This window comes from Cetorhinus maximus, chromosome 28, assembly GCF_964194155.1.
Source record: "Cetorhinus maximus chromosome 28, sCetMax3.hap1.1, whole genome shotgun sequence".
NCBI classification, from domain to species: domain Eukaryota; kingdom Metazoa; phylum Chordata; class Chondrichthyes; order Lamniformes; family Cetorhinidae; genus Cetorhinus; species Cetorhinus maximus.
Genome location: NC_135906.1, coordinates 13,962,722 through 13,976,573, shown reverse-complemented (window position 1 = coordinate 13,976,573; position 13,852 = coordinate 13,962,722). Strand labels below are relative to the sequence as shown.

The following is a 13,852-nucleotide window of genomic DNA, read 5'->3' as shown; positions in this document are numbered from 1 at the left end:
TCAACCATTTAGGACTGAGATGAGGAGAAATTTCTTCACTCAGAGTTGTGAGTCTTTGGAATTCTGTATCCCAGAGGGCTGTGGAGGTATCCATCATTGAATGTATTTAAGGCTGAGAGAGACAGATTCTTGATTTCTCAGAGAATCCAGGGATATGAAGAGCGGGTGGGAAAGTGAAGTTGAGGGCATGGATCAGCCATGATCTTAATGAATGGTAGGCTAGGCTCAAGGGGCCCTATGGCCTATGCCTGCTCCTACTTCTGTTGTTCTTATATTCTTACCTTCTACTCCTTAATTCTATGTCAAAATGGAAAATCTATAGTCGAATATAGGATCCACTGTCTCCTCCTTCAGTGTCCTGAATGATACTATCTAGATCCCAGTGGTTTTCCTAACTTTTGTCCTATGATAGAAGGGGCCTGTCAGCTCAGTTGGCTAGATAGCTAGCGTGTGATTCAGAGTAATGTCAACAGCGGGGGTTCAATTTCCATTCTGGCTGAGGTAGACTTGGGACCTGCTTCCTCGCCTGCCCCATACTTGATGGGGAGTGATGTCCCTCAAGCTGTATAACCAATTGTGTCTCTCTAATAGAGAGAGATGCCTACGGTCCCTAGTGGACTATGGCTAATTACCTACCTACCTATCCCATTACAGTCTCTATTACAGATTCCTTTGGACTAATATCTTCAGTAGTGACTGTTTTATAGAACAGCAACAGGAACAGGAACAGACTCAATCAGGATGCGTTGAGTGATCAAATAGCTGTCGAACAGTAAGTTAGGCTGACTGGTCAGTTGCCAATAGTACCCTGGAGTACTTGGATATGTCTGTCTCAGGAATCAAATTGTCAATTGCAGAATAGGAAAAATCTGGAACTCTCTCCCTATAGGTGTTTGAATAACTGGGGCTCTCAAGACTGACATTGCTAGATTTTCGGTGGGTAAGGGTATCAAGGGATATGGAGGTAAGTGGGCAGGGTGGGGGGGATGGTAAATGGAGTTGAGGTGCAAATCAACCATGGTTTAACTGAATGATGGAGCAGGCTTGAGGGGCTAAAGGGACTACTCCTGTTCCTACGCTGCTAGACATTTGGTCCTGATCTCCCCATTCTGGACATGCCATCTTGAAGCGAATTTGGCCCCACAGAAAAACAATTAACCACCCTCCTTCAGGAAAATACTGATAACTATAGCAATACAACCATAATTTCATACATTCATCTACAAAGATATGAATATACAAGTTTTCTACATGGTTTGCATATATTTAACTGTTAAATGTCAGCTCAATTATATGGTGGAGTATAGGAATAGAGCAACAGGAATTGGCAATTCCTCCCCACAAAGATGTTCTGCCATTGAATTAGATCATGAATGATCTGCATCTTAACACGAACTACCAACCTTGGTTCTATATCCTTTAATACCCTTACATAAGAAACATCCATCGATCTCACTTTTGATATGTTCAATTGACCCCACCCTCTACCACCCCCCTGTCCTCCCAGACTCCTCAGCTTTTTAGGGGACAGAGTTCCAGATTTCCACCACCCTTTAAACTTTGAGGGTAAACTAACAAGTAATATAAAAACGGACAGTAGGAGCTAGAGAATGAAGATGGGGATATAATAATGGGGAATCAGGAAATGGCAGAGGAGTTGAATATATGCTAAGGCTGTTAAGTCCCCTGGACCTGATGGGTTGCATCCTAGGATATTAAAGGAAGTAGCTACAGAGATAGTGGATACACTGGTAGTAATCTTCCAAGAATCCTTAGATTCTGGAAAAGTCCCAGAGGATTGGAGAACTGCCAATGTAACACCCTTATTCAAAAAGGGAGGGAGACAAAAAACAGGTAACTATAGGCCAGTTAGCTTAACATCTGTCGTTGGGAAAATGTTGGAGTCTATTATAAAGGAGCATTTAGAAATACATAATCTAATCAAGCAGAGTCAGCATAGCTTAAGAAGGGGAAATCATGCCTAACAAATTTATTAGAATTCTTTGAGAAGGTAACAGGCAGAATAGATAAAGGGGAACCAGAAGATGTAATATATTTGGATTTCCAAAAGGCATTCGATAAGGTACCGCACATAAAAATACTTAATAAGATAAGAGCCCATGGTGTTGGGGTAGTATATTAACATGGATAGAGGACTGGCTAACTAATAGAAGACAGAGAGTTGGGATAAGAGGGGCATTTTCGGGATGGCAACCTGTAACTAGTGAAGTGCCACAGGGATCAGTACTGGGACCTCAGTTATCTACGATATATGTTAATGACTTAGATGAGGGAAGTGAATGTAGTATTGCCAAGTTTATGGATGACACAAAAATAGGTGGGAAGGCAAGTGTTGAGGATGACACAAGGAGTCTACAGAGGGATATAGACAGGTTAAGTGATTGGGCAAAAACTTGGCAGATGTAATATAATGTGGGAAAATGTAAGGTTATGCACTTTGGCAGGAAGAATGGAGGAGCTGAATATTATTTAAATGGAGAAAGATTGCAGAAGGCTGCAGCACAGAGGGATGTGGAAGTCCTTGTGCATGAATCCCAAAACGCTAACATACAAGTTCGACAGTTAATAGGGAAGGCAAATGGAATGTTGGCCTTTATTTCAAAGGGAATGGAGTATAAAAATAGAGAAGTCTTGCAAAAACGATACAAGGCTCTAGTTAGACCATACCTAGAATACTGTGAACAATTTTGGTCCCCTTATCTAAGGAAAGATTGGAGGCAGTCCAGAGAAGGTTCACTAGGTTGATCCTAGGCACGGAGGGATTTTCTTATGAGGAGAGGTTGACTAGGTTGGCCCTATACTCACTGGAATTTAGAAGATTGAGAGGCGATCTTATTGAAACATATCACATTCTTAGGGGGCTTGACAGGGTTGATGCTGAGAGGTTGTTTCCCCTTGTGGGAGAGTCTAGGACCAGAGGACATAATTTCAGAGTAAGGGGTTGCCCATTTAAGACAGAGATGAGGGGGAATTTCTTCTCTCAGAGAGTAGTCAATCTGTGGAATTCTTTGCTGTAGAAGCTGGGTTGTTAAGTATATTCAAGGCTGAGATAGAGACATTTTTAATCAGTAAGGGAATCAAGGCTTATGGTGAAAAGGGAGGAAAGTGGAGTTGAGTATTATCAGATCAGCCATGAACTCACTGAATGGCAGAGCAGACTCGATGGGCCGAATGGCCTATTCCTGCTCCCACGTCTTATGATCTTAGGGCCTTGTGTGAAGAAGAGCTTCCTGACAGCACCCCTGAACGACCTAACTCTAATTTTAAGGTTATGTCCCCTTGTTCTGCTTACCTTGTGTCCTTAATCTTTGACACTTTCATGTCACGATTGGAAAGTTCCTCATTCAACGTGCAGAGAGTCATGGTGAACAGAAATGTGTTGATCTGTTGGATTATTTGAGATTTTAGACTTTGTGATCCAGAATATGGTAACACAGTCTGGCTAACTGAGAGACATCTGAATGGCAGTCCTTCACCTCCTGTAGTTTAGTTGACGAGGCCTAAGAAACTCAATTCTCTGTATGTTTACATTTCTTACTGCCTGGTTTACTCTGTTTGGATGAACCCGGAGGTTTGGAAAACACTGTATCAGTGATCTATCTGTTCCTGATAAGCCACTATATCAATCATTAGGCCTGTTCCTGATAAGCCCATTAGTTATTCTTGAGCTAAAGAAAGGTTGAATCGTTCAACAATTTGAATAAAGGTGCTGTATAAATAAGTTGATGTTGAAGCAACTTTGAGTTAAGAGCAGATTGTAAATCCTAACTCAAATCTTAGTATTCATGGCTTGCATTAAGTGAAGTTTGGACATAAAAATAATACATTGACCACAAAGTTCTGTGGTAGCATCTAAGTGACGCTCAACAACAAAGAGCTCGAACTGTCCTGAGCTGAATCAATCCAAAGCTTATACTATATCTGGAAAGCTTTAATTGGCACAAGCTAAACACCAACTTGCATTTATAAAGTACCTTTAATGCAGTAAAATGCTTCTAAGTTTTTAGGAGGATCATGAAGGATGAGAGAGGGGTTGAGGGTCATAGAGGGAATTTAGGGCCTAGGCAGCTGAAGACATAACTACCAAAGGTATTTGGAAATTGGGAATGCGCAAGGGGCCAGAACTGGAAGGGCGCAGAAGTCTTGTAGGTTGTAGGGCTGGGTGAGGTTACTGAGTTAGGGAGGGCCGAGACCAGGGAACTATTTGGAAACAAAGATGAGAATGTTAAAAATTGAGCTGTTGCTGGATCGTGCGGCAATGTAGGTCAGCGAGCACAGGGGTGATGGGTGAATGGGACTCTACGTGTTAGGCTGCTGTGTTGTGGATGACCTGAAGTTTATTGGTGGTTAATTTTTGACTGGATACTGATAAAGTATTGACTATTGCAATATCTGCAGTGGGAGAGGCGCCTATATTTTGTGGTAAATTCCCTGGATTGGAACTTGAACCCACAACTCCCCAACTTCAAGATGAAACACTTTCAGCTGAGCCACAGCTGACATTGTAGCTTTGAAGATTAGCTTACTATCCAAGCATCCCTGACTTGCCATTTTTCTTGTAACTTCCTAATTTCTAACTCGTGTCGCCAACCTCTAACCATTTGCCTAAACACCCTTGCCTATTCTCTTCCTAATCATAATACATTCTACTTTTCCTTTCTGATCTCCCAATCCTTAGTTCCATTTGAACTCTTGTTGCCACTGACAACGTCTTCTGTTAATTCTCAAAGAAAGCAGAAAATCTTGCATTTATATAGCATCTTTCATGACCTCAGGACATCCCAAAGTGCTTTGCAGCCAATTAAATATTTTGTAGTGTAGCCATTGTTGTAATGCAGGAGTTGTAGTGCAGCTAATTTGTGCACAGCAAGCTCCCATAAACAGTGATAAAGATCGGATAATCTGTTTTAGTGATGTTGGCTGGGGGATAAATACTGGTCTGGATACTGGGGAGAATTCCCCTGCAGTTCTCAAAATAGTGTCATGGGATCTTTTACATCCACCCGAAAGGAGAGACAGGACCTCAGTTTAACATTTCATCTAAAGTACAGAGCCTCTGACAGTGCAGCCTTCCCTCAGTACTGCACTGAAGTGTCAGCCTAGACTTTGTGCTCTAGAGTTGAGAGTTGAATGCATACCTTTAGACTCAGAGGCAAGCGGGCTACCACTGAGCCACAGCTGACACACACTTTTACTGGCCTATCAATAGTTAAATCGACCGCTAGAATTATGAATGTGTATCAGGAAGGGCAGTGATCTTTGCTGCTTTTTTGCTATGTTAATTGCAAAATGTAATCAGGTTTTCAGGAAACAAATATGATAGATCATACGAAAAAAAATAATTACCAAAATGATCAAATAGACTGGTCCCAAGAAGCTCCATATAAACTCATTCTCTACCTGTAGCCAGCAGCTGGAGAAATCAGAGTGAACATGTTGAGGCAAATTAATTTGAATTCAAAGATTAATGTTCATTAAAACTGTGAGCACGAGGTGGATGGGTGATACTTTAGGTCAGACACTGACCTTTCACCTCTCGGACCTCGCCTCCAATTCATCTCAGATCAGAGGTGTGAAGGTTTCCTGACTCTGCCCACTGAAACGTCCTGAGGTAATTGGGGCAGTGCTGGTCCACTGCCTCATGGGCATGGGTCCGTAGTTCAACACTGCCAGCCTCTTTGCCACTTGGCATGGTTAGCATGGCAGAAATAGAAAGCCTCACTCTGGTAAGTTCCCTTCTGAAGTTGAGCCTGGTGCACCCATTGCCTTGGGTCAACCATTTGATTGAGGCAGCAGTGATTTGATAGCTGCTGTTGTATTGTTCCCAGTGTGAGACTGGCCTTCAGGAGAGGAGGGGAGAATGCTGAAGGGCTTTAACAGTCAAAGCTAAAAATAATCGGCTAAATTATCAAAGCAAAATAGTGGTAAAATAGGAATCTATTTACTTTCTTCGTGATCCATATCCATTGGGATAGACTGCTGCAGAAATTGCCACTATTAATGCGGGAGGCCCATACCCAAGTGGATAGATATACTTTTCAATGTTACTGGAATGGGATACCCTCATGTTCTTCAGGTTCCTGACCATGAGGTAAAGTTGCATTGACTCCAAGCTCATCCAAGCGAATGCGGTCAAAAACAAATAATGTAAACATCCCGCTATGATTCCGCAAACGGTCTGGAAACAAAAACAAATGTGTAAGACTCCAAAGTAGGAACATAGTAAGGAGGAATAGAGCATTAAACCTCCCCCCCACCACCTCAACGAAGTTCTGCCATTCAAATAGATCATGGCTGATCTGCATTTCAACTCCAAATACCTGCCTTCGCTCCATATATCTTGTTACATACAAAAAAATTATTGATCTCAGTGTTAAAAGCTCCAATTATCCACCAATATCCATTGCCTTTGTGGGCACAGAATTCCAGATTTCTATAAAGCCTTGTGGAATAAAGTCATTCCAAATTTTCATCCTTAATGGTCTGGCTCTAATTTTAATTTTCTGTCCCGCAGTTGCCAATCAGAAGAAATAGTTTCTCCATTTCTACCCCGTTGAATCCTTATAATATTTTAACACAGCTTTCAGCAACCTTCCTGGTTTCTATAAAAAAACACACTTGGATTTGCACTTCAGGTGCCATAATCCACAGGCCCCTGGACTAAGAGCTGGATGGTGGGATAAAGTGCGATTAGACTGGGTAGCTTATTTTCCATCATCACAGACATGGGTTGAATGAGCTCCTTCTGTGCCATAAATCTTTCTCTGTTTCTAAGGGCTGGATTTTTCGGGGTGAGGGAGAGGTGTACTGCTTGCCCCCCAGCCCTCGCTCCCCACTCTCCTCCACCACCAGGAGGAAAATGGGTTCCAAATCGACTGATTTAAAAAAAAAGGGTGCCCCACAGCAATAACACACTGCTGACAGCCTAAACAAGCTAAGGGTCAGACGTCTGACCCTCAGTGGGAGAAGTCCCACCCGTCGAGTTGGCTGGCAGCTCTAGCACTCCCATCAAAGCCAGAACTCAGGAGTGGGCACTGCTGGGATCTCACGCAGTCTCACGGGAGATTGAAAATGGCCTCCGTTCCCATGCAAGTCCCAGGCTTTTACAGCGGGGAGGAATAGGGCACCCTGGGAAAGGGGGTGAGGGGGGAGGGAGGCAGGCTTTTGGAGGCCGGGCGGGGAGGCACAAAAAGAGGAGGGTACCATCTTGGGAGGAGTGCCCCCGATGTGCACAGGGCACCCCCTGAATGATGCGCCCCTGCTTCCTTCCTGCCTTTTCACCAGTTGTTTAAAAAGTCGGCCTTCTCAACCCTGTGAACCTGACACAGCCCAGCATATTATGGCAGTGGAGGCAGATTGTGGACAATAATTGGCCACCCAAGGCCCCCATTAGGCCTAAGGATATTCGGGTTTGTGGACAGCTTACCGCACCAGCCCACCCCCTTTCCCCTGTATTTTAGGGACCGGGTCAGGGGTGGATGGGAAGCCGGTGGGGCTAGCCACCCGACACATGCCTCTCCCACCAAAAATACAGCTGGCGGGAGCCGTGAAATCCAGCCCTCAGTTTTTATGAAACCTTGGTCAGATCATCCCTCAAACACTCACGGGAATACAAACCTTACCTGTTCAAACTATTCTCATGATTTAACTTGATTTAACTCTCTGAGCCCTGCTATCATTCTGGCAAATCTGCAAAGTCAATACACCCTGGAAGGGAAGGCCAAGACTCCATATAATAGGAGATTCTGTTTTGCTTCACATATTTAGCAAACCTAGCCACTATTAACTCACGTCTTGCCCTCCCAAACCCTTTCCGAGTTGTCTGCTTAATGGGACACAGGAACAACATACAGATTTTTATGTCTCACATCTGCACAAATGATTATTGACGATTGAAACAAAAACAAAAATTGCTGGAAAAACTCAGCAGGTCTGACAGCATCTGTGGAGAGAAAGACAGAGTTAACGTTTTGCGTCTGCATGACTCTTCATCAGGACTGTTATGGACTATTAATCTCACTGGCTGCAGCTTTTCTGGACCGTACCTTCTACCTCTTGCTCTGGGCTTCCCTCTTTGTACCTGTCATTCCCTAGTGCAGCTCTCTCCTCCTTCCTTTTGTCACTCTTAATGATCTACGGGTTGTGCTTTTTCAAATGCTAATTGACTTACCGGGGTCGCAGGAAACCCACAGGACCTGATTTTGCAACCCACTGATATTGTAGAACAAAATCAGGTGGAGCGCGCCCAACCCCTCCAGCTTCCCGGCTGCTGGGTTAGGATAAAAAAGCTCCTTTTCCGCTTTTATTTCAGACGTCTAACAATTTGTTTTCAAACTCAGCAGCCTGCTTGTTCAACCTGTGTACTGAGGATTTCATGAAGCCTCCTGTCTCCTAACATTTCACGACTGCAGCCTACCTCAAGATCAATTTCTCGAGACCCGGCGAACCGATTTTTAAGACCCAGAGATATATTTTGGGTTGGGGGCCGGGTCAGGCGTTAACATTTAAAAAAATCTCAAACCTGCCTCCATTCTGGTTTAACCCAGACGGTATTAGGAACGGGCAGCTAATTCTCACCCAAAGGCAGATTGGCAATTTAAATAGCCCGCCGAGGCTGGCAGCCTCGGATTTATCCTGCTCAGCCTTGGGATCAGGCTCCCACTCCCTGGGGTCGGAGATCAGAGTTCACGGGTCAGATTTGCTAACTCAGTGTAAGACTATTTTTAGAATCTGGGACATTCTAGTTTGTATGGGGGCCATGTTGTAAAAGGGGCCATAGCGAATTGGCAGCCCATCTGATATTCCTTTCCATAGAAATCAATGAAGGAAAAACTAGACGAGGTGTATAATTTGATATCATCTGCAGAACACCATCAGCCAGATTTATAATGATTGACCTTATGCCTCAGTATTACGCTGGCAGGCGGAGATGAATGGATACAGACCCAGTGAGTCATTGTGGCTCATTTGGGGGCACTCCTGCTTTTTGAGTCACAAGGTTGTGGGTTCAAGACCCATGCAGTGTAGGCCTGAGCATGACAATCCATTGCTGCATTATTGGGAGTGCTTGATTTCAGGTGAGATGCTAAACTGAGGCCCTAGCCTCAGTTGCTCAGGTGCATGTAAGAGATCCTGTGGCACTATTTTGAAGAACAGAAGGGGTGTTCTCCTCAGTGTCCTGGCCATAATTTACCCCTCAATCAACACCTCAAAAACAGATGATCTGGTCATAATCACATTGCTGTTTGTGCTGTGTGCCCTGTTTCCTAAATGACAACAGTGACTACACACAAGAAAATACTTCATTGGGTGTAAATGCAATTTTTTTCTTTTTATCACGGAAACATTTTATTGATCTTTAATAGTAAACACAAACAATCTTCTGGATTATTCTGTATAATTCATTCTGGAATTCTCTCCCTGAACCTCTGCTCCTCTACCTCTCTCTCTCTCTTTTAAGACACTTCTTAAAATCTAGCACTTTCACCAAGTTTTACTTGTTCTAATATCTCCGATGTGGCTTGGTTTCAAATTTTAATTAATAACACTCCTGTGAATCACCTTGGGATGTTTCACCTCATTAAAGGCACTATCTCAAATACAAATTGCCGTTAGATACTCTCTGACATGGCAATGAACTACAATCTGTTATCCCAGGCTGATTTTCCTCTTGTGCTGTTGCAGGATCTCTTACCTGGTATCTGGTACTGTCGATGCCAGTTATGAAGAGCAGCTCTGCCAGGAAGAGACTGATGCAGAGATGCATGTGGGTGGCCGTGATGGCGTTTCGAGCCTGCGAGCAGAAGATAAAGGTGCCGATAGCAACCGCGAGACACACCAGAGATATGGGGATTCCAATGAACATAATTACAGATAGCGAGTCATGGGAATAATCCTGTAGCTGAACAGATAAGAAATAACCCCATTAGATTTTAAAGAAATTGGAAACTCAATGGGGAGGAATTTACGGATCCCCCCGCCGGGTGTTTTATCGATGGGAGGGATGGGAGGGGTCACGTAAAATATGTTGCGTGCCCGTCCCATCATCTTCTCGCCCATCACTGACTTGTTCCCCATAATACAGGGGGAGGGGGTGGTGGTGGTCATTAGGTCACTAGGCCTCACATCCTTAGGCCTGTTGAGGCCCTTAACTGTCCAACCAAGTGGCAATTAAGGTCATCAATCCACCTCCACTTCCATAAAACTCTGGGCAGTGGCATGTGGGCCAGAGTGCAAAGGCTATTTTGAAATGGCCTTGTGCGCATTGGGGGCACCCCCCTCCAATATGTCACCCCCTACTTTATTCCTCCCTGTCTGCTCTCCAAATCCCACGATCCCCCCACCCCACTCCCTCCCCAACTCCCTTCTTCCATCCTCCCTAGACTCTCCAATCCCTCCCTGCCATAAAAGCCCAGGACTTAACCTGTCTCCGGTCACCATGATATTCTTCCCAGGGCCTCCTTGCAGTCCCAGCAGTGCCCAATACTGAGTCCTGGCACTGCTGGGACTGCTAGAGCTGCTGGCTAATCTCTGGAGGTTGGGTTTGCCTGTCCATTCAGGAGCAGAAGTCCCACTCTCAGACTGTTTAGGGCGCTCCCAGCATGTGTTAACTGGATCCACAACAGTTAGTGAAGTTAAACCTAAGACACAGTAGCTTTCTTTGCTGGACAGAGTTTATTGACTTAGTTCATGGTCAACAGTACTCCACCAGTGTCCCAGCTATCCCCATTTATAGGTGTACAAATACCCATCACTTTTTTAACAATGTAATTGCCATTAAACCTTAACTGTGTAATTGTCATTAAATATTAACAATGTAATTATTAAGACATTGGTGGTGTGTTTTTCTGCAGGCAGGCTTTTTAAAAGTTGTTCCATTTGGGACCGACAGTCCTTCCCCTGTGAAATCCAGCCCAGTGTCATAATGGCTTGGTCGGTAGATGTACTTAAATCGTAAGGCCGAATAAAGATTCAGAGTCCTATCGACAATCTCCCATTCACACATGCCTTGCCTTCCTCAAGTGTCACTAATGCAAACTCTGGGGGTGAGGCTCAAGATAGACAAGAGGCCTTTGGCCAACTTTAGGTATAAGATCTGTGACCTATCTTCCCCGCTCAATAAGGTAACGAAAGAACCTCAAAAAATGCCTGTTTACCCATTATACATTGTTAGCCAAACATCTCTAACACTCCTACAATGACCCAGTGTCCTTCCCTCCAAAGGGCAACTTATCGAGTCCCTTCTAAGGACTACAGCACATTCGTGGGTCTCACATAAAAATAGAATGAAGAAGGGTTTAGTTAGAGCAAATAAAGAGAAATTTTCCATTCGTTGAAGGATCGATAACTGGAGAAAACAGATTTAAAATGATTGGCAAACGAACCAGAGGCGAAATGAGGAAAAGGTTTTCATGCACCGAGTGGTTTGGATTTGGAATGCACTGTCTGATGCACTGGTGGATATAGATTCAAAAGGGAATTGGATAATTACTTCAATTAAAAAAAATTGCAGTGATAAGGGGGAAGATGGGGGGAGTTGGAATAACTGGATTGCTTTTTGAAAGAGCCGGCACAGACTTGATAGGCTGAACAGACTCATTCTGTGCTGGATCCTTCTTTTTTTATATTCTTTTATATATTTTTATATGATGTGGGCATCATTGGCAAGGCCAGCATTTGTTGCCCACCCCTAATCGCCCTTGAACTGAGTGGCTTGTTAGGCTATTTCAAAAGGCAGTCAAAAGTCAACCACATTTGCTGTGAGTCTGGAGTCACATGTAGGCTAGGTAAGGAAGGCAGATTTCCTTCCCTAAAGTGAACCATATGGGATTTTACAATAATTGATGATCCAATTGCTACTATGATCGTGTGATACTACAGCCTATGCCAGAGACAACAGCTCTAGAAAAATAAATACTCCCTGACATCTCTCCTTTTAGGGACACTTATAACCTAAGCCATTCATTGGGAAACAGATAGGATTGGGTGCGATGATAGTTTCACACTCCACCCGATTTTACTCCCCACTGAAGTCACGGTGAGATGGGATATAAGACCGACCTTCTGCGTGTCCAATCCCATGAGTTTCCTGCATGGAAAGTTAGATTGTCCCCTTTATCTCTGTATTTTATGGAAACACCCTCCAGTGTGACTCATTATGCATTTCAAATATCTATTATAATCCTTTGATTATTCTGTAATTCTCAACCTTATACCACCTAAGCCTAAGTATCATTGAGTTCTGAGGGACTCCACCTGTAACCGGGTCCCAAATTGGATCCTTTCCTATTAATAACCACTTGCTGTTTAGTTCATATCAACAAGTTTCCAATGCATCCCATAGTTCCTCAACAATGTTGACATCAATAGGGCTCAATTTCCCTCCCAGAGGCTCAGCGTTTGGGAGCAAATCAAAGGACAAAGAGGTGGAGATGTGTGTAGTAGTGATTCTGAAACCTTTGCTCTCCCTGTGACTCTCCTAAGGGCAGAAGCAGAACATTTTATTCTGAAACGGGTGAAGACATGTCAGAAACTAAATTAGATAGACATGACACACCCTTCGCAAATCCATGCTGACTCTCCTCGATCACCTCATGCTTGTCCAAGCACTCAGCAACTTTGCCTCATTATAGATCCCAGAATGAGTACCAGCCCTGCTAGTGTGTTTATCCACCAGGAGCTCTGTCAGTTATTTCACTTGAGAGTTTGCAAGGTTGCTTTCATTTCCCCCTCGCCATATCCATCCTTATTCATTTCTCAAACTGGAAGATAAGCGAGTAAAGAACCGAAAAAGAAGACAAGCACGTACCTCCTCACTAAAGGCCATCAAAATTGCAAAGCTAGACAAGTGATCACATTGACATGTGGTGTGGGTGTCATTGGAACCCACCAGCTCACAGCCCCTTGGAGACCAGTGACTTCCATTCATTGTGTGACTCCAGTAGACACACAGCCGTTTCCCACCAACTGTAGGATCCTGTAGAAAAGCACATGAGCCTATTAGCTGTCAGTCTGGCTTTGAGTGGTGCTTTGTGGTGGAACGATACTTCACCACAAAGAGGTTTGACGAACTTGTCAACAGTTTACAGGTCGTTCAAACCCACCAAGTACTGCTCAAACCACTGCTCCCCATTATAGAAAAAAAAACACAAAGGACAAACAATAAAGTGGCTTCATGGATAATACTCTCAGCCCTGAGTCAGAAGTTTGCTTGCAATCCCCACTACAGAAACTTAAATGTGTAATTAGGCTGACACTCAAGTGCCAAGCAGAAGGAGTGCTGAACCGTCAAAAGTTCCCTCTTTTGCATTAAACATTCAATTGTAACAGTCTAGTCACTGTGTAATGTAGGAAATGTAGCAGCCAGTTTATCCACAGCAAGCTCCCAACCAGATAAATGGCCTGATTAACATGTTTTAGTGATCTTGATCTTAGGATAATTATTGGCCCCAGGACAATGGAGAGAATCCTGCTTTTCTTTGAAATAGTGTTTGGGATTTTTTAGGCCACCTGAGAGCACAGATGGGACTTCAGTTTAAAATCTTTGCTGAAAAACGACATTTCAGACAGTGCTGCACTCCCCCTGTAAGGCAATGAAGTGTTGGGCTAGATTTGGTGCTCATGTTGTCACGGGGCCAGTAACGTTTCCCTGACCCATTGAAAAAGAAAGCTGGGGCCTCATTTCAATGACCTTGGCTTCATCCGAATAATGGCATCTCTCTACAATGAACAATTTCCCATTTGTCTGTCCTCCGAGAATAGGATTACAAAGAATGAATGCATTTACTTCACGGAATGCAATTTAAGCTCACAATTTTCTGACTTCTAAGCA

General features: G+C 43.7%; 1 protein-coding gene across 1 annotated transcript in view; it reads right to left on the bottom strand.

Moving 5' to 3' along the window:
* The window catches only part of LOC144668763 (uncharacterized), a 121,031-nt gene that overhangs the window by 11,561 nt on the left and 95,618 nt on the right, over positions 1-13,852 (bottom strand). The window contains exons 30-34 of the mRNA XM_078531094.1: positions 12,830-12,997; positions 9,716-9,922; positions 5,967-6,199; positions 5,368-5,434; positions 3,314-3,405 (exon numbers count right to left, since the gene is read on the bottom strand). Of these exons, the coding sequence (XP_078387220.1) occupies positions 3,314-3,405; positions 5,368-5,434; positions 5,967-6,199; positions 9,716-9,922; positions 12,830-12,997 (767 nt within the window). The remainder of the gene's footprint in view (positions 1-3,313; positions 3,406-5,367; positions 5,435-5,966; positions 6,200-9,715; positions 9,923-12,829; positions 12,998-13,852) is intronic.